The 18,705-nt window shown below is 42.1% G+C and overlaps 1 protein-coding gene across 1 annotated transcript; it reads right to left on the bottom strand.

The window, feature by feature from the left end:
- Positions 1 to 18,705, bottom strand: tacr3l (tachykinin receptor 3-like). The gene is made up of 5 exons (XM_060915697.1): positions 18,353 to 18,705; positions 16,967 to 17,155; positions 16,070 to 16,220; positions 7,903 to 8,099; positions 1 to 289 (listed from the first exon to the last, which is right to left on the bottom strand). The coding sequence occupies exons 1-5, from the start codon at positions 18,703 to 18,705 to the stop codon at positions 1 to 3; spliced, it is 1,179 nt and encodes a 392-aa protein (XP_060771680.1).

The raw sequence follows: 18,705 nt of genomic DNA, 5'->3' as shown, positions 1-18,705 counted from the left end.
TCAGTCAAAGTGCTTGGAGGCGGAGCCTGTGTCAGAATACAGGCCGTATTTAGTGGGAGGAGGACTCGCTTTGGTGCCGTTGATCTCACTGTGGTTCAGAGACTTTGTGCTCTTGTGGTTGGCTTGGCGAGGGTCATCACCGAGGATGCTGGTGTCGACACGGGACAGCGTGCACATGCTGCTGCGATTATGTGGATGGAGTCGCGTTGTACGCAGTTCCAGCTCATCATAACTTGATACATGGATGAAAGGACACCACCGGAAAGCCTTTTTGAAGCCAGCTCTGAACCTGCAAGACCACAGATTAGATTAGATTAGATTAGATTAGATTAGATTAGATTAGATTAGATTAGATTAGATTAGATTAGATTAGATTAGATTAGATTAGATTAGATAAAACTTTATTGATCCCTTTGGGAGGGTTCCCTCAGGGAAATTAAGATTCCAGCAGCATCATTACAGATAAACAGAGAAAATAAATAGAGAAAACTTCTAGATAAATTAAAATAGATTATTTACATGAACAAATATGAAAAAAATAAGATATGGGGAAGGGGGAAGGGGGGGCGGCAGCAGGAGAGATATTGCACTTTATATTGCACATTATATTGCACATTGTCCGGTATTGCTTATTGTTAGGCTAGGCTACTGCTCCTTCCCATCCTCTGTCCTCCTGTTACCCCTCCTCCTCCCCAGAGAGGAGTTGTACAGTCTGATAGCGTGAGGGACAAAGGAGTTTTTAAGTCTGTTCGTCCTGCACTTGGGAAGGCGCGTTCTGTCACTGAACAGGCTCCTCTGATTGCTGATGACGGTGTGCAGAGGGTGACTGGCATCGTCCATGATGTTCAATAGTTTGTCCATAGATCTCTTCTCTGCCACTGTCACCAGAGAGTCCAGCTTCATCAGGGCTCAAAATTCATGGTGGTCCGGTCACCCGAGGTGACTTAATTTGTCATTTGGCAGGTAATTCCGGTCACTAGCCAGCCCGGCTGGCTAGTTGAAAATAAAACTAGCCAACTATATGAAGCGAAGATTCAGACTAGGGCTGTGCGATATATCGAATATATTCGATATATCTCCGAAAATTCTGAGTGAAATACATAAAATTATTATATTGTAACTATCGAGTATTTTATGGTCATCTGCCGACTTGTGTTTGTTTCGTGTTTGTTGCGTTTGTTTAAAACCTTTTCCAGTGGTTTTCTCCCTGTCCCTCAGGCAGTAACCTGAGAGGCTGCCTAAGGGTAAAAAAAACAATAACGTCACACACTCGTCAACCAATCCCAGGCGACATCTAGGTGCTGAAAGGAACTTGCGGGAAGATTTTCTAGTTTCGGCTTACAGCACTGACTCAGTTCATGCAGTCGCTGGTGTTGCATAGGCTACCGTGTAAGCTCTGCCAATTTCAGCAACAAATTAAAAATGGAAGCGGACGAATTGGTTCCTGAAAGAACTAGTAAGGGGTCAGTCATCTGGCATTTTTTTGGATATCGCGAGGAGGACGTGGAACAGCAAATACCAATTTGTAAAGTGTGCAAAAAAAAAACTGTCATCACGAAAGGCAGCAGCACTACAAAGCATGTTGGACATATTTTGGGTGCTATAGTCATGATAGTAAGTATATTTGTTTTCAATACTCATACACCAAGTTGCCAAGTTTTCCAATATATTATTATTTGTTGATATTATATTATGGTGCTCTGTGTTGTTCTCATTTATGTATTTAACAACAGTATCAAAATACTCAGGTCTTGAAATAAATGCACATTAGTCATGAACAATGGTAACTACTCTCTTTTGCATTATTTTTGACAGAAGTAAAATTCATACATGAACAAATTTTGATTTTCTGTTTGGCTAGTTACTTTGAAAGGTAACTAGTCCGGCTGGCTGGTAAAAAAAATATATGAATTTTGAGCCCTGTTCATGCTGACCACAGAGCCGGCCCGCCTGATCAGTTTGTCCAGCCTGGATGTGTCCTTCTTGGATGTGCTGCCCCCCCCAGCACACCACGGTGTAAAACAGGACACTGGCAACCACAGACTGATAGAACATCCACAGGAGTTTCCTGCAGATGTTAAAAGGACCGCAGCCTCCTAAGGAAATATAGCCTGCTCTGTCCCTTCCTGTAAAAGTGATTGGTGTTGCAAGTCCAGTCCAGCTTGCTGTCCAGCCACAGCCCGAGGTACTTGTAGGAATCCACAGCCTCCACCTCGACTCCCTCGATCAGAACTGGTCGTGACCTTGGTCTGGACCTCCCAAAGTCAATGACCAGCTCCTTGGTCTTTGAGGTGTTGAGCTGCAGATGGTTCCTGTTGCACCACACAGCAAAGTCCCTCACCAGACTCCTATACTCCTCCTCTCTGTCGTCACTGATACACCCAACAATGGCTGTGTCATCGGCAAACTTCTGAATGTGACACAGCTCCCAGTTGTAGCAGAAGTCCGTGGTGTACAGAGTGTACACCGTGGGATAATCTGTACATTGCATAGGGGTTTTAAATGTCAAAACAAACAAACAAAAAATCGGTGTATTGATTAAAAGAACGAACTTCAGGTAAGTTCTCATCACCCAGAGATCAGACGCTCAGAGCCAAAGCTCATATCATTGGTTTTGGTCATTTTTGGGTTTGCTATGGGGGATTGTAGTTTTTACTACAATTAAAAACTTTAACCTGACAATTTTAACAAATTCTTCTAATAATCCCTGACATGTTAAATGTGTGTTCTGGGAAGGGTTCTCAAATAGTTCTCTTCTTTCTCTACTTGAGAAAAAAACCCATTTGAGGGTTCCCCCAGGGTTCTAGATTTAAAGAGAGATATGCAGAACCTTTATTTTTAAATACATTTCTGAGTGGATAGCAGAGCCGGCCCGTGGCATAGGCAATATAGGCAAACGCTAAGGGAGCTGCAGGGGCGCAGAAACGGGGGGAGAAAAATTATGACTTCCACTATTCTGAAAACGAGTCAGCATTATAATGTCTTAGCCTAATTTAATTGTACAGCAAAGCATGTAGTCAGGGTGCGATTTGTCAAAAAAAGCGGGGTGGGGTGTCGTGGTGGTTGTTAATCATGAAACAACAAGCGCTCAACAGTGGTTCGCCCTGTCTATACTGTGTCTTCGGGCGCGCAAGTGCGCATCCGCGGCTATTCTCTGTTTTGGCCATGTGATAGCCTAAGTGTTGTTGGCTAAAGAGTGTTTTTGCATAACGTAGATAACTGACATAGATCTGTTGCTTGTTTTGAATATGGCTGCACTTGGAGCAGTCTGTCGGTGTCGTTGAGCAGTCTGGGCTGAAGTAAAGGTCTTTTATGCACCGAACACGTTTCGCAGCGAGATATTCCAATGGTGCCTGGCACGTTTTTTTTTTTTTAAATAAAACAAAGTTGCTTTGTTGATCTGTGTTCTCATTAAAATGACAGTTTAGCAGCTCATTCAAGCAACCATGTTGCGAAGAGCTTCCTGGAGGAAAATATAATAAACGCGTTGAAAACAAGAAACAATCTCAGTGCGTCAAGACTGCAGGGAAACGAAACAAGCACTCAGATGTGTTCTCTTTACAAATAGCATAAATGGCACACTTTCTCTCCTGTAAAGGAAGAAGACACAAAAGCAACTCACCGAGCGGGTGGAGAGGAATTCAGTAAATAATAATAATAATAATAATAATAATTATTATTATTATTATTATTATTATTATTATTATTATTATTATTATCATTAATAGACCTGTTACTTTCCCAAGGCGCCCCCTCTCGTCCGACCAGGCTTTACATATGCTAGACTACTACTTGGGGAGGATGGTCGTGCTTTAATGCAAGCTGAAAAAATGTCAAAACGTCCAAAATTGTCAGGAGCCCAGGGGAGAAAGAAAAGGAAAGAAGAGGAGGAAAAACATGACAAAGACAGAGGTAATGTCACACTCAGTAAAGATGATGTCGATATTATTTTTCTGTTGCAAAACCATGATTGATAACGTCATTAACCACTTGTTTTCTAGGCTATGCAGCAAAGCAATGGATAACATTATATCAGTGTACATAATTAATGTTAGAGCATAACTTGGCATTCTCACATGCTATATTATACTGCAGTTAACTAATTCTTTGCCTTCTGCTAATTTGCATTTCACTGTAATAAACAATTAGACAATACAATTGATAGCCTACCATTACTAATATACAGTATGAATTACTAATATAATTTGCATAATAAAGAGTGCACTGTATATTAGACACAGTACATTATAGTCTATATCCTGCATGCATTTCTTAGGTTTTTCATTTATATTATTTCATTTTATTTTATTCTTAAAATCATGTGGTTATTATAAGACTGGTGTTACTCCTCTTCTCTCTTCAGATGCACTGCTGAGATTCCTCAGTCCTACACTTGTAAATCCTCCTGTCGTCTCCACCTCAGCAGAGCAACCCAGCAGGGACGTAGGCCTAGCAGCATCCAATGCTAATCCAGTTGCCTCCACCTCAACCAACCCAACACAACCTAGTGATGCAGCAGCATCAAGGGGACCTTCTGCTGCTCCAGTAGACCCTTAGTATAGATACACTATCAGTGGCTTTAACTGGTGTTGGGGAGGGGGCGTCACCTAAAATCTTGCCTAGGGTGTCAAATTGGTAAGGGCCGGGCCTGGTGGATAGTATCTCCATCCTTGACTCTTGTATGTTGCATAAATGGGAATAAAAAAATATATTTTTGATAGTTAAAATCAACCGCAAAGTTGGCATTCGAGCTGCCCCGTTGAGCCAGCCAGCCCTGAGTGCGTGACATCACAGCGGTAACTGGTTTTAAGGCTGAGGCCTTTGACAGCTATAGACCAAAGTCATATAAATAAAAATTTATGGTGAAAGTAAGAAATACTGTTACTGACTTGCACAACTAAGACTGATTTGACTTCACTGATTGTAGGTTGACTTTCATTAAAACAGGATGGGTGTTATAACTTATGCAATATACATGTACATGCATGCATTTTCATTGATAAAACGTAAAAGGTTAATTCAATAATCAGATGAACTGAGACAATCACATTGTGAAGCAAATTAAATAATCTTATACTGGTAAATTAAACACACAATACAAGTTACATGTATTAATCTAAATGCAGGTAAACAACGAGTGTTGTTTTTGTTGTTTTGTATCCAAGTGAGAGTCGGAGCTTACTCGTCTGTGTTCTCGCTTCTTGAAGGCCGACCTTGTGGCCAATTGTTTTGAAACAATCTGACTTTCAGTTGCTCATTCAGTTCTCCGTTCATTCGCTTCTTCCACGTAAGGGTGAGATGGCAGCAATATCCAGTGGACAAATTAGACGGCTGCTCCACTCATTCTCCATTTTCTCCATACTGAGTACTCCACCATTACTGCTTGGCTCAGGCAATTACTAAAACCCGGGACGGGATGGAACGTCACTGGTTTTAGCAACAACCACAGGGAGGTCACTGCCCAAGCGATAACGTCATGTCCCGTTCCGTCCCAGGTTTTACCAACAACCCTCGGCTCACACTCCTGGAGAACTGGTGCAACTGAACTTATTTTCCTTTTTTTTTTAATTAAATAAAATAAATAATTTCCTTTTCTTGTAGTTTTATTTAATTGTTGGTGCTGCACCCTCTTTCAATACGGGCTTATAGCCAACGCTCCTCAACAGATCAGAGGTCTCGTATGCAGTGGCAGCTGGTAGTCTTTCAAACAGGGGAGGCTGGTCGGTTACAATATTTCCAGATTTTAAAAGAAAAAACATCAATTTTGCCCATACTCTTGCCTCTGATCTGGCTGATTGTTGGCAGCGTCACAAACTGTGAAATAACAGGTTCTTTTGGCCCATTAGCCTACTGTCCAATATACATGATGGTGGTGTTGGGGGGGAGGGGTATATTTTAACATTTTATATTTTAAAATTGTGGCATGTTTAAAAATTGATCATTATTGAAAGCAGCTCTTTGTCAGGAACCTCAGCAGTAGAGCTGGGTGCCACACATTTCATTCAATGACACTTTCCCTATATTTTACTTATTTTGACTGAGAAATGTTTTATTGACAATTTTGATAACCCTTCACTTTTAATCCAGTGTGAAATGTTCTCGGCTGTGTTTTTGTTTAAAAATGTTTTCCAAATTGTAGCTGTGTTTAATTCATATCCAGAAAAATATATATTCCAATATAATATACTCAGCATAAACATTTTAAATAGATTCTATATTTTTGGTCCATCCATGACATATTACTAAAGTAGCCTATTTACTGTTGTTGATGTGGGTCACTTGCTGTTAGCCAATTCACTTTCTCGTACCAGGAGAGCTGAAAGGAATGAGTATTATTCCCTACCTTTTTCACCAAGTCAATTTGAGGCGTTGGTCTACCCTGCTCTTTAATTTATTTTTTTCCTCGAAAGGAAGACTGGCAAATGGCTTCGCCAAAATTAAATCAGCAATGCTTGGCATCCGTGCGCAGCTTTCTTGCTAGCTGACTAGCCCCCTCAAGTTCAAGTTCAGTCACTCAAATAAACAAAATTTCTGGAACTAAGATAGCAAACTTGACAACACTATATTCACACTTTATTTACAATGAAAATATATACAAACTAAAAAAGCTGGTAGAAACCGTATGTAATGAATGAAATCGAAATGTAAGCTGTGCTCTTACAATACACCACAGCACTTGCGAATCCGCATGGGACTGAACTGAAACTCACCGCTGCCTGTCTATAGTTGAAACGAGCTGTCAATCAAAGAAAATATCCGGTCGCTTTCACCAATCACCAGTCTCCTCGCGGAAACTGCCATGTCCTTCCCATGTGAGGCTCGGAGTCTGTAGGTGGGCATTTTCGCAGTATTTGTCCAATAACCGTCATGCATTTTGATATTGAAAGCGCAGAGCTCCCAAATGCCATTGAAGCCCACTGAGGCTGGGAGTCCGTGAGACTCCGTGGGCGGGCGTTTTCGCAGTATTTGTCCAATAATCGTCTTGCATTTTGAGATTGAAAAGCTCATAGCTCCCAAATGCCATTGAAGTGCACTGAGGCTGGGCTGTATCGCGCTGTCACGAGGGGGAAAAACTCACGCACACATTAAAGTTATAAGGGAATGATTTCGCACTGTAGTTGGGTTGAGCACATATATTTCTATGATTCTGGATCTGAAATAGCAATGTTATAAGGTCGGCTATAACATAAGCCTAGCGCAATTCATCCTACACGATGTTCGTCATTTTTAGAGGAGGCTGAGCCTCCCTCGTTGTCTTAGAGCAATCGCCCATGCTCGTATGAGTCTTCAGTAAAATGTGCAGAGCAGAGGAGAGACCACTTCGTAGGTTCCCCAATGTGCCAGTGAACTTCTCGCAAAACGAGTCCAAATCTTTGCAGTTTGAACACTCTTGAGCCATGAATGCAACGTAAATCCACCTTCTGTCATGTTGCTGTACCGGCCAGCAACACATCTACATGGCATAGCAATAAATTAGCTCAAAATGGAGGATCAGAGTTGCAATCAGCTCTGTGTTTTAGTATAGCAGAAATAGTGATGAGACTGATAGACCTCCTGCTGTGACGTTACGGACGTTAAGGTAATTCACTTTAATCATAAAATTACTATATTAAATTTATTGTTAATGCTTAAAACTATTCCTGTGCCATTCTCGAGGTCTCAAGGCATTTATAAACAAAAGTGAGGCCATGGTTCTGCATCTCTTTTAACCTTTTCCCCACAGTGCTCCTAAACAGTATGTACTCTTGTGAGTGTCATCGATGTTTGACGCCCTCTGCTGCTTATGGTGTGAACTACAAGTGCAATGAAATTTTGGACAAAGCCTTCTCTCCTTCCCCAAACACACATTCCCTACTTTTTTAAACTGCACACGCTTCCTGAGTGTGTGTGTTAGTTAGTTACCTGTTGTTGAGGCAGCAGTAGATGATGGGGTTGTACATGGTGGAGCTCATGGCCAGCCACAGCACTGAGAGGTAAACCTGCTGAATGGATTTCCTCTTGTTTAAATGTTTGTTCAGTCCAGTGACAATAAAGTACACATGATATGGCAGCCAGCAAAGGGCAAAGGTCACCACTACAACAATCATCATCTTTACCACCTGAGGACAGAAATATCAGCACACGTTATAATACACTTAAATGTCAAACCTGCAGGGGTTTTTTAATTGTAAGTTAAAACACAACCTAAAGTCAGTATAAAGAATAAAACTGAACTGTTCACACACATCAACTGTAATGTAGTCAAAAACTATATTTTAATATAATATTCAAACCACTTTAAAAGTTAAACGGTTTTCTCTTTGGCTCCATGCTGTTATGCTTCCATAAAAATCAAACCTGTATTCAGTTTTAAATTTTGTTCAAATCTTTTACATTTTATCTTAAAATACTTTTAAAAAAACCAACAACTAGATATGTGTCCAAAGGAGCACAGATGCCCCCGGCTGAGCAGTTTGACAGAGAATCTAATTGTTGCATTTGAAAAAAATTCCAGAATATTTGTAGGTCACATCCAGAATGATGCCTAAAAAGTTATGCAAGTTCATATTTTCAAATCTATGACCCAGTTTAAAGTCGCATGAATCTTGAATCACCTTTGGTAGGTGAGGATCAGTGGCGGCTGGTGAAAAAAATTCTTGGTGGGGCTGGTGTGTGCCAGTAGAGTTCCCTGCCTAGTCCAGTATAAGCATTCAAATGAACAGTCAGAAAATGACAATTCCACAATAATAATTTAATTTCCTTCTCAAAAACAGCACTTGGGCGGCACGGTGGTGTAGTGGTTAGCGCTGTCGCCTCACAGCAAGAAGGTCCTGGGTTCGAGCCCTGGGGCCGGCGAAGGCCTTTCTGTGCGGAGTTTGCATGTTCTCCCCGTGTCCGTGTGGGTTTCCTCCGGGTGCTCCGGTTTCCCCCACAGTCCAAAGACATGCAGGTTAGGTTAACTGGTGACTCTAAATTGACCGTAGGTGTGAATGTGAGTGTGAATGGTTGTCTGTGTCTATGTGTCAGCCCTGTGATGACCTGGCGACTTGTCCAGGGTGTACCCCGCCTTTCGCCCGTAGTCAGCTGGGATAGGCTCCAGCTTGCCTGCGACCCTGTAGAAGGATAAAGCGGCTAGAGATAATGAATGAATGAATGAATGAAATCAGCAGTTTCACAGATAAAGTAAATTAACAATTTACAGCTATATTAGGCTCCATTTATGCTTTGGAAAGGAACGGTTTCAAATACAATACAATACTCAAGTTCTTGAGAGAAGTTTACAGCAAGGGTATGATTTCAGCTGAATCTATACAAATCAACTGTGTGTGTGCGTGAGAGAGAGAGAGAGAGAGAGAGAGAGTGTGTGTGAATGACTGAGTGAGAGAGAGGGAGGAAGGTTTCTAACGTGAGTGTGGGACTGAGTGAGGTGGTGTGTGTGTGTGTGTCTGATTCTAAGGTGAGTGTAAGATTTCTGTGTGAGAGAGTGACTATGAAATGAGGTGTGTGTGTGTGTGTGTGTGTGTGTGTGTGTGTGTGTGTGTGTGTGTTCTGAGCTAGGTGTATTTCTGTGAAACGAGACAGTGAGAGGGGGAGCGAAACACAGTGTTGACACTCTTGTTGTGAATACAAACTATGACAAGAAAGATGTGTGATTATTGTCCAATATGAACCAAAAGTCTTGTTTTGAACATCAAAGACAGAGAGAGAGAGAGATGCATTTTCTGTAGCAGGGGCGAAATTTCCAGCGCCCCAAAACCATTAAATTCGGCGATGCTGATTGGCCAAATATTTATGATTTTTCCCGAGCAACCATACACGATTGGCTATTCCGCTGCACTTCTGGGGCGCTTTGCCGAGCGCCCAAGAAGAGAAATGATACGCGTCTGTCGGTGGAAATTCACCATTGAATGAGAGTCAGTTGGTGGAAATGTTGTTTAAATAATTCAGATTGCATGTAGGCACACACTATTAAGTAAAACTGACATTGATAATAAAATTTGTAAAAATATATATCGATATATTTTATATTTTTTCCCCTCCACATCTGGGAGGGCGGCGCCCGAGCGCCCCCTATGAGCCAGCCGCCACTGGTGAGGATGGATAACAACATCTCAAAAGTTATACGAGTTCCCTAGGCAAACCTGCATTTGGTGGGTGAGCATCGATATCAACACCTAATAAATTATGTGAGTTCATATTTCCCGACCTTTGACCCACTTAAAAGTAGGTCAAATATAGGTTAATCTCACCGCCGTTCAAACTTGAGTAAAGTCTTGCTAAGGCAAACCTATATACAGAAGTGGACAGTAACGAAGTACATTTACTTGAGTACTGTACTTCATCTCATCTCATCATCTCTAGCCGCTTTATCCTGTTCTACAGGGTCACAGGCAAGCGGGAGCCTATCCCAGCTGACTACAGGCGAAAGGCAGGGTACACCCTGGACAAGTTGCCAGGTCATCACAGGGCTGACACATAGACACAGACAACCATTCACACTCACATTCACACCTACGGTCAATTTAGAGTCACCAGTTAACCTAACCTGCATGTCTTTGGACTGTGGGGGAAACCGGAGCACCTGGAGGAAACCCACGCGGACACGGGGAGAACATGCAAACTCCACACAGAAAGGCCCTTGCTGGCCACGGGGCTCGAACCCGGACCTTCTTGCTGTGAGGCGACAGCGCTAACCACTACACCACCGTGCTGCCCAGTACTGTACTTAAGTGCACTTTTTGAGTATCTGTACTTTACTTGAGGATTACTTTTTTTTGGAAACTTATGACTTTAACTTCACTACATTTGAAAGACAAATATCATACTTTTTACTCCACTACATTTCTGTCAAGGTCCTCGTTACTCTTTACTATGAAGCAGCTTTGAAAGTGGATGTTTTTTCTTTTCTTTTCTAAAATGTGATTGGTTTTTGCGCAGGTGACACTGAGACAGCCGATCAGTAATCACTAGGGGCACATCACGTCCATAGACTGTATAAAATCAAACTCAGTGATTTCTCAGCAGCATTATTTGAACACAATCAGTTGATGGCAGAATGGAAGGAGGCAGCTCTTCTAGAGAATGCACACACCCATGGCCATACCTAGAACCCATGTTTCAGTTTTCTGAAAGGATTAAAGATATGTTTTGTTTTAAATGTTTGCTTTGTTTGCTGGAAACGAACCACATCACGGCCTACAAAAACTCACTGTCCAACCTGCGGAAGCATATTGAGGTATGTAAACGTTTTATTCCAAGAGAAAGCTTACAATGACGTTGTCTGTGCTTTTAGAGCTAGCAATAATGCTGCAAACATAGCTATGCAGTCTGGTTAGTCAAATGACTTTCTATAGATTTGCCCGCCAAGTTGCCATAGCCTTGTCCACGGCTAACGATAACACATAGCTAGTTAACTTGGACACTGTTAGTTAGCATGTAAAAACAGAGTTATGTTAACATGACTAATGTTAACTTATCTGAAGTCCTTTCAGAAATATGTTTCAGCATAATCTTGGCAAATAAACAGAATGTAGAAATCATATTGGGTAGCGTTAGCTACCCAATATGATTTCAAGTTTGAAAAGAGTTTGCTAGCATGTCAAGTGGCCCTTCACTGACTAGCTAGCTTACCATTAAACCACCATGATGCACAGCATGCGTTCATTTTGTGAATTCACATTTCTGTCCTTGATAGCGGCATTAGGTTTTGTAAGCGCTGTGGCAATAATACAACAATGTGTTGACAGAAAATGTACTTTTAATACTTAAGTATTTTTAAAAGCAAGTACTTCAGTACTTTAATTTAAGTAAAAATTTGACTGGACAATTTTCACTTGTATCGGAGTAACATTTGACCAGTGGGATCTGTACTTTGACTTAAGTAATGAAGTTGGGGACTTTGTCCACCTCTGCCTATATACCACACTTGATGGCTGAGCATCGATATTAACACCCAAAAAGTTATGTGAGCTCATATTTCCTGAAATTTGACCCACTTAAAAGTAGGTCAACTATAGGTCAATCTCGCCGCCTTTCTAGGGTGACCAGATTTCCCTAGTCTGAAACCGGGACACTTTTGCGCGCGACCATGCTTGTGCACGCACACCTTTTTTTTACGTAAACGTGACACTCAGAGAGGTGCTCTTATCATTTTGTTGAAACTCACATTTATCAACATCTCACATGAAATAAAACAAACAGGTATTTTGTTATCTAGTAGCATAGTGGTATACAGATCAGTTAAATTATGGTCAGACAACAGATTTTGTAATGGCTGAGAATAGGCCAGGCTATGCCCATAGGCCAAATTTAAACTGATTTATTTCACCTGTTTGTGAGAACACCAAGAAGAATGCATATGCACATAATGTAGGCTATATCTCTAAAATTGTATGCACTATAGCATGAACTTAAAAAGTAGATATGTGACCTCAACATAGCCTAGGTCAGAATCAACCTTACTAACCATTCCCCACAACTGAATGAATAAAGCAAGAAGATGTGTACAAAAGTGAACACTTTAATGGAAGGTGCAACAAACTGTTCAACACAGCAATATGGTCAAACTGTCAGAATGGTATGTTAAACAGAAACAAAAAAGAGACAAGTGATTTGAGAATATAAACTCAAACAAAACAGCAATAAAGGAGGAGAGGGGCGACAGCCCGAGGAAAGCCCCCACAGGAGCACACATCATTTGCAACATAGGCTACCCAACTCAGTACAAGAACAAAGCACAGGAACAAAGCTAAGGTGACTGTCAATCCACCCACCCTAAACAAAATGCATTAGCCTACTGTACGTATATTTACAAGAAGAATGAACCTAATGTGATCCTGTATATCGGCGTTACCACCGTGGGCTACGGAGAAGGAACACTTACAGTGCGTGCAGTAGGCTTCATGCGCATTGTTCTGCACCTCTCGGAGGAAGGGGTAGGTGCCCTGTAAATCTTTGGAAAAGGTACATTTTCTTTTCGGCATAATTGCTGCGGCATTACTGCTGCTAGCTGCTAGACAAAGAACATTCGCGCCAGTTAATGTTTATTTTATTGTTGCATGGCAACACGTTCTGTTGTCTGGAATAATGTGGCAAAATAAGCACCCATGCCATAGGGCCAGGGGGCAGTAACCAGGAAAGTTTGCGATTCCAGTCAATTCATCAAAATAGTAAATGCAGACATTTCTCCGCTAATGATTCCCATGCTGCTCAGTCGCAAACGTCGTGAGTGGCGAAAACCAGGACATATCCATGTCCCGACAGACTTTTGTCGGGACTCGGGACACACAACCCCAAATCGGGACTGTCCCGGTAAAACCGGGACGTCTGGTCACCCTACGCCTTTCGAACTCGTGCTAGGTCATCCCCAGATAGACCCCAAAATTAAATTTGGTGCATGTAGGTCAATTTTAACTGTAAAAAAGTTGTGTGAGTGCTCCGGAAGGAAAAACCTAACTTGTATATATTTTCTTATTTTAACTTGGATTTACTTTAATTATGAAAAAAAATCTTAAATTACTTGCCCATCCTCTTTAAGTGAAATATTATCCACTTTTTTTTATTTTTGCTTCACTGCTGCATCCTGATCTGATTCTGTTCCCTCTGAATCCACACTAAAGACCAAAAACAACCTTGAGAACAACTCATCATCATAAGAACACCAGAGAACTCTCTCTATCATCATCTTTCACATGATGTTTTAATAATGTAATCCATTCTTCAAACATTTTTCAACACTGTTGCTGTATAGAATATACTCCACTGTGTCCATCCACCCATTATCCATAACCACTTATCCTGTACAGGGTCGCAGGCAAGTTGGAGCCTATCCCAGCTGACTATGGGCAAGAGGCAGGGTGCACCCTGGACAAGTCACCAGGTCATCGCAGGGCTGACACATAGAGACAAACTACCATTCACACCTACGGTCAATTTAGGGCCACCAATTAGCCTAATCTGCACGTTTTTGGACTGTGGGAGAAACCAGAGCAGAGCGGAGAGAAAACCCACACAGACACGGGGAGAACATGCAAACTCCACACAGAATGGCCCTCGTCAGCCACTGGGCTTGAACCCAGAACCTTCTTGCTGTGAGGCGACAGTGCTAACCACTACACCACCGTGCTGCCTCCGCTGAATCCATGACTCTCCATTAAAACCCAAACATGGCTTCGAAAATACCTATGAAACAAGCCAAAGCACGCTGTCCATAATTGATCAGTAACACTATTTTACACAATGGTTTCAAAAGGTACTCGAGTAATAAAGAGCACCCTGTGTAGTTTAATGAGGTCACAGAGACACATGAGTCACAAAACATAAAGTTGTAAAAGGTTAGTGATGACGCAGTGGTCACAGCGGGGTGCTGGGGTGTGTGTGTGGGGGGGATGGGGAGGGTGATGAGGAGGAAGCTGATGAAGAGGAGGCTGTCCTTTAGTGATGATCTAAGAGTAGCTAGGAAGAGAAGCAGATACGTCCTGCCAGGAGGAAACACACGACAGGAAGGAGTGATGTGAGGAGAATGAGGTGTATTATAACAGAACTGTCTCACACACGCACACACACACACACACACACACACACACACACACACACACACCTGAGCCAGTCATTAGCCCTTGAGTACCTGGTTCAGGTGTGTTGGCTGCTGGAATAAAATGAAATTGGACAGAACTACGCGCTGGCTCATTGCCTTCTCTCGACTTGGACTGATATCAAGGTGCTTTCTTATTAAACATAATGAAGATTTTTTTTGATGAAGCATCTTTCCAATGAAGTCTTTTTAATGATCTGAGGTTTGTGGACAACACTGACAAGCTCATGTCATGAGTTCTACACAAAATTAGAGTTTGTGTTTTATTTCCTGACCAGTATTGAGTCAAGCACATGATCATTCATGTTATACAGATTTAAAAAATTAAGAAAGAAAAAAGATAAAAATGCAATGTATTAAGAGTACACGACTGTCCCTGACAGCTAAAATCACAAGCTTAACAGTAAACATCACGGAACAGAAAATTTTTCGGTCTCGGTAAAAATGCAGTTGTTCGTTTTGCCTTGCTGTATCTCCTCAGCACCGAAGTGAAATAAAACATCATGTTTATGAATTACTGGATATAAATAAAGAAGAACAGTGGACCTAAAATACAACTTTGTGGGACTCCTGAATTTCTCTTTATACCCAAAATGTCTGTGTGGGTTTACCCTGGATTCAAAGTTTAATTTTGTAAAAAAAATCCTGTTAACTACTTGGACAAGGTGAACTAATCGGCATCTTTCAACAGCTGGTGAGTAAAAGGTTAAGAGACAAGTTTTATAATGCATCATTAAAGCTCCATAACCTCCACACCTCCAATACTCGCACTGGATTAGAAAAGGATACGACATGAGATGCTCAGTGATTTCTTGCAGTGTGTGTGTGTGTGTGTGTGTTGAAGCTCACAGCTGGCCTGTACTCACCTACATGACCTTAATCTGTGAGTCTAGACTGTAATAATGTTGAAACGAGACTCCCACAGCACAGAGGGAATGAATTCTGATGGAACAGGATTATGATCGTGTTTATAAATAAATTGTATTCATTTATTCTTATCTCATTCATGGATTCACCTCCTTTTCAACATCCAAATGAATGTTTATGAACAGTTTATGGAAATTGTTCAAGGACATCCGAAAAGACGGAGCTTCATCAGAGACATTGTTAATCTCAATTTTTCCCATTTTGATGTTTGAAGTGAACGTTAACTGAAGCTCTTGATTTGTATCTGCATGATTTTATGCATTGTGCTGCTGTCAAGGGATTGGCTGATTAGAGAACTGCATCAAACAGCAGGTGAATGGGTGTTTCTAATAAAGTGGCCGGTGAGTGTATATTGGTGATATACGGTACCAGACTCCTGTTTGATTTATTTCAGCACTCACCATCTTCTAATTCATATCCCATATTAAAATTTTTCATTTTTCACTTGTCTCTTGTTTTTATGATGCATCGTATTGCTCCCTGATGCATCCAGAAAATCCACTTAAAGCTGTTTTGTGACACTATCTGTTGTTTAAGTTACATATATCGGACCGGTTCATGTCTCTGTACCTTCCTCTTGGCACGTAGTTGGCTGTGATAGTTGTCTGATGAATCTCCTGGAATTTTGCTTCCCCACAGTGTCACGCCGATGATGGTGTAAGCAATTCCCATCACCATTAGGGGCAGCATGTAGACCAGCACAGACACTATGGTGTGGTACCTGGACCATCACAAAGGTGTGGTAAGTATCACTTCACTCTTAGAAGTAAAACTCTGGCAAATAGTACATTATTCCTATAAAAGAATTCCTATGTTAATGCTTTCAGACACTTTTTTTTTACTAAGGAGGAAATCCATGACACTCCATGGATGAGCACTGAACCATCTTCAATTATCTCAACATCTAGTCAGATTGACTTACTGATTGACACTCTGAGAGGAAAATGTTCCATCTAGTATAGTTCTTCAGTTTGTTTATCAACCTGTAAATGTTCTGTTAAACCTTAAAGATTTCCTTTTCTAAAATGTTTCCCCTTTGGAGACAAGATCCCTTATTGGAACTGGTTCCAGTTCTCTAAAAGGGTTCTTATACTCGAAACCTTTTCTGAAAGGGGAAAAACTGTCCATCCAAGGAACCATTGAGGAACCCTTTATTTTTAGCCACCTTACTTTTATGTTGGACATAACTTCTACACTCTTACAACAAAATATTATATCTTTACCCCTAAACAGTTCTTTAATTATTCCTCTGGGGGAACTATCAAAGGTTCTCTGTAGAATGCTATGCAGAGATTTCCCATCAAAGAAATATTTTACAAATAAAGATCCAATAACTAGCATAACATCCCTTGAGGAACCCTTGAGTAAGAGTGTACTGTTTATGTGATACAACATTCCTCATTAACACAGTAATTAAGGAACTGGGTTCTCGCTCATGAATGAATGAATGAATTGTTTCTCTCGTACATTAATGAATCTTCAGCTGGTCTTGGCCAAGCGACGTAGCAGATGGTTCTTCGAGGCAGACTCCTGATGGTGGAGTAGAAGCAAAGAGGGAATGCCAGAGCCACAGCGAGAACCCAGATACACACGATGACCACTTTAGTGGCTGTGGCTGATAATCGGGGCTTCAGAGGATGGATGATGGCCATGTACCTGTCACAGAGACGTCACACCGTCAAAGAACCAGCACTGTAATGAGGTTCTACTGTATCGGTTCTGAGAGGTGAGATGGGGAAAAGGTGATATGGAAGAAAAAGCAGGGTCATAGCTAGGATTTTGGGGGGGGGGGGGGGGGGGGGGGGCACACACTGACTGGCAGCCTGAGTACATACCCACAGGTTTGTAAGTAAAAAAATACATTGAATACATTTGAGAAAATAACGCGGTCTTTGCATCATTCTTTCATCTCATGTTGCGAGCTGTTGAGATGTCGGACAATGATTAGGCCAAATCAGCTTTATCCGGCAGTGTATGGATAGCGGCTCAATATCTTACCCTAGTCAACTGATGCAGCTTGACCATGCTTTCTAGTGCGATCGTGTTGCACTTGTGCAGAACTGGGTTTTCGCGCCCAAACCACAGGAAGTCCATACAAGGTTATAGAAACCCTAATGAGGCTGAGGTGACAATCTAGTTTAAAAAAAGAAAAGTTAGAAAAATTACAGTGGGTGCTTTTCTAATATTCTTATGCGGCTATTGAAAAAACGTATAGTCCAACAAAGGGGGGGGGGGGGGGGGTCACAGGAACCCCCCAGGTACGCCCCTGAAAAGTATTAACTAATTTTATCCTTTACAGCATCTGGTTCTGAGAGAGAGAGAGAGCGAGCAGTAGGAAATTAAATTCCCAAACTTCATAACCTTTACTCAGTCTGAAGGCTTGTCGTTGGTGGCGCTCGGATTTGAGAGAGAAGATCTCATCTCATCTCATTATCTGTAGCCGCTTTATCCTGTTCTACAGGGTCGCAGGCAAGCTGGAGCCTATCCCAGCTGACTACGGGCAAAAGGTGGGGTACACCCTGGACAAGTCACCAGGTCATCACAGGGCTGACACACAGGCAACCATTCACGGTCAATTTAGAGTCACCAGTTAACCTAACCTGCATGTCTTTGGGGGAAACCGGAGCAAACCCACGCGGACAACATGCAAACTCCACACAGAAGGGCCCTCGCCGGCCACGGGGCTCGAACCCAGGACCTTCTTGCTGTGAGGCGACAGCGCTAACCACTACACCACCGTGCCGCCCATAATAATAATAATAATCTGGACCTTTATGATCTTTACTGTGCTGGAGTGTGAGGGGTGAACGCGTTTAGAATAATGATATTGATTATTAAAATGGAACTCGGTACCTGTCCACGGCGATGGCGGTCATAGAGTAGATGCTGGCGAACACGGAGGTGACCGGGAAGAAGTTGTGGAACTTGCAGTACGTCTGGCCGAAGTACCAGTCCCCGTGCGCGGCGTAAATGAAGTTAATGAGCGTGTTGAAGGCGGCCATGGACGCGTCGGAGAAGGCGAGGTTCAGCAGGAAGTAGTTGGTGACGGTGCGCATCCTGCGGTGAGCCACGATGATCCACATGACCACCAGGTTTCCGAACAGGGCCACGGTCAGAACCGAACCGTACGCCACCGACCACAGAGCCACGCGCCACGGCGGCTGCGCGAACTGATTGGTCCAATTGCGCGTCGAGTTCGAGGTCAT

This window comes from Neoarius graeffei, chromosome 3 (genome assembly GCF_027579695.1).
Source record: "Neoarius graeffei isolate fNeoGra1 chromosome 3, fNeoGra1.pri, whole genome shotgun sequence".
NCBI lineage: Eukaryota > Metazoa > Chordata > Actinopteri > Siluriformes > Ariidae > Neoarius > Neoarius graeffei.
The sequence above is the reverse complement of the archived record's forward strand: the minus strand, read 5'-3'. Positions and strand labels throughout refer to the sequence as shown.

What these genes read in the sequence shown, in the direction of transcription:
- tacr3l (XM_060915697.1), bottom strand. Translation starts at nt 18,705, where the DNA reads ATGACCTCGAACTCGACGCGCAATTGGACCAATCAGTTCGCGCAGCCG. An exon ending in ACCGCCATCGCCGTGGACAG is followed by an intron (nt 17,156 to 18,352) that starts GTACCGAGTTCC and finishes TCTCTGTGACAG; the next exon opens with GTACATGGCCATCATCCATC. An exon ending in AACTACGTGCCAAGAGGAAG is followed by an intron (nt 8,100 to 16,069) that starts GTACAGAGACAT and finishes TTCTGTCCTCAG; the next exon opens with GTGGTAAAGATGATGATTGT.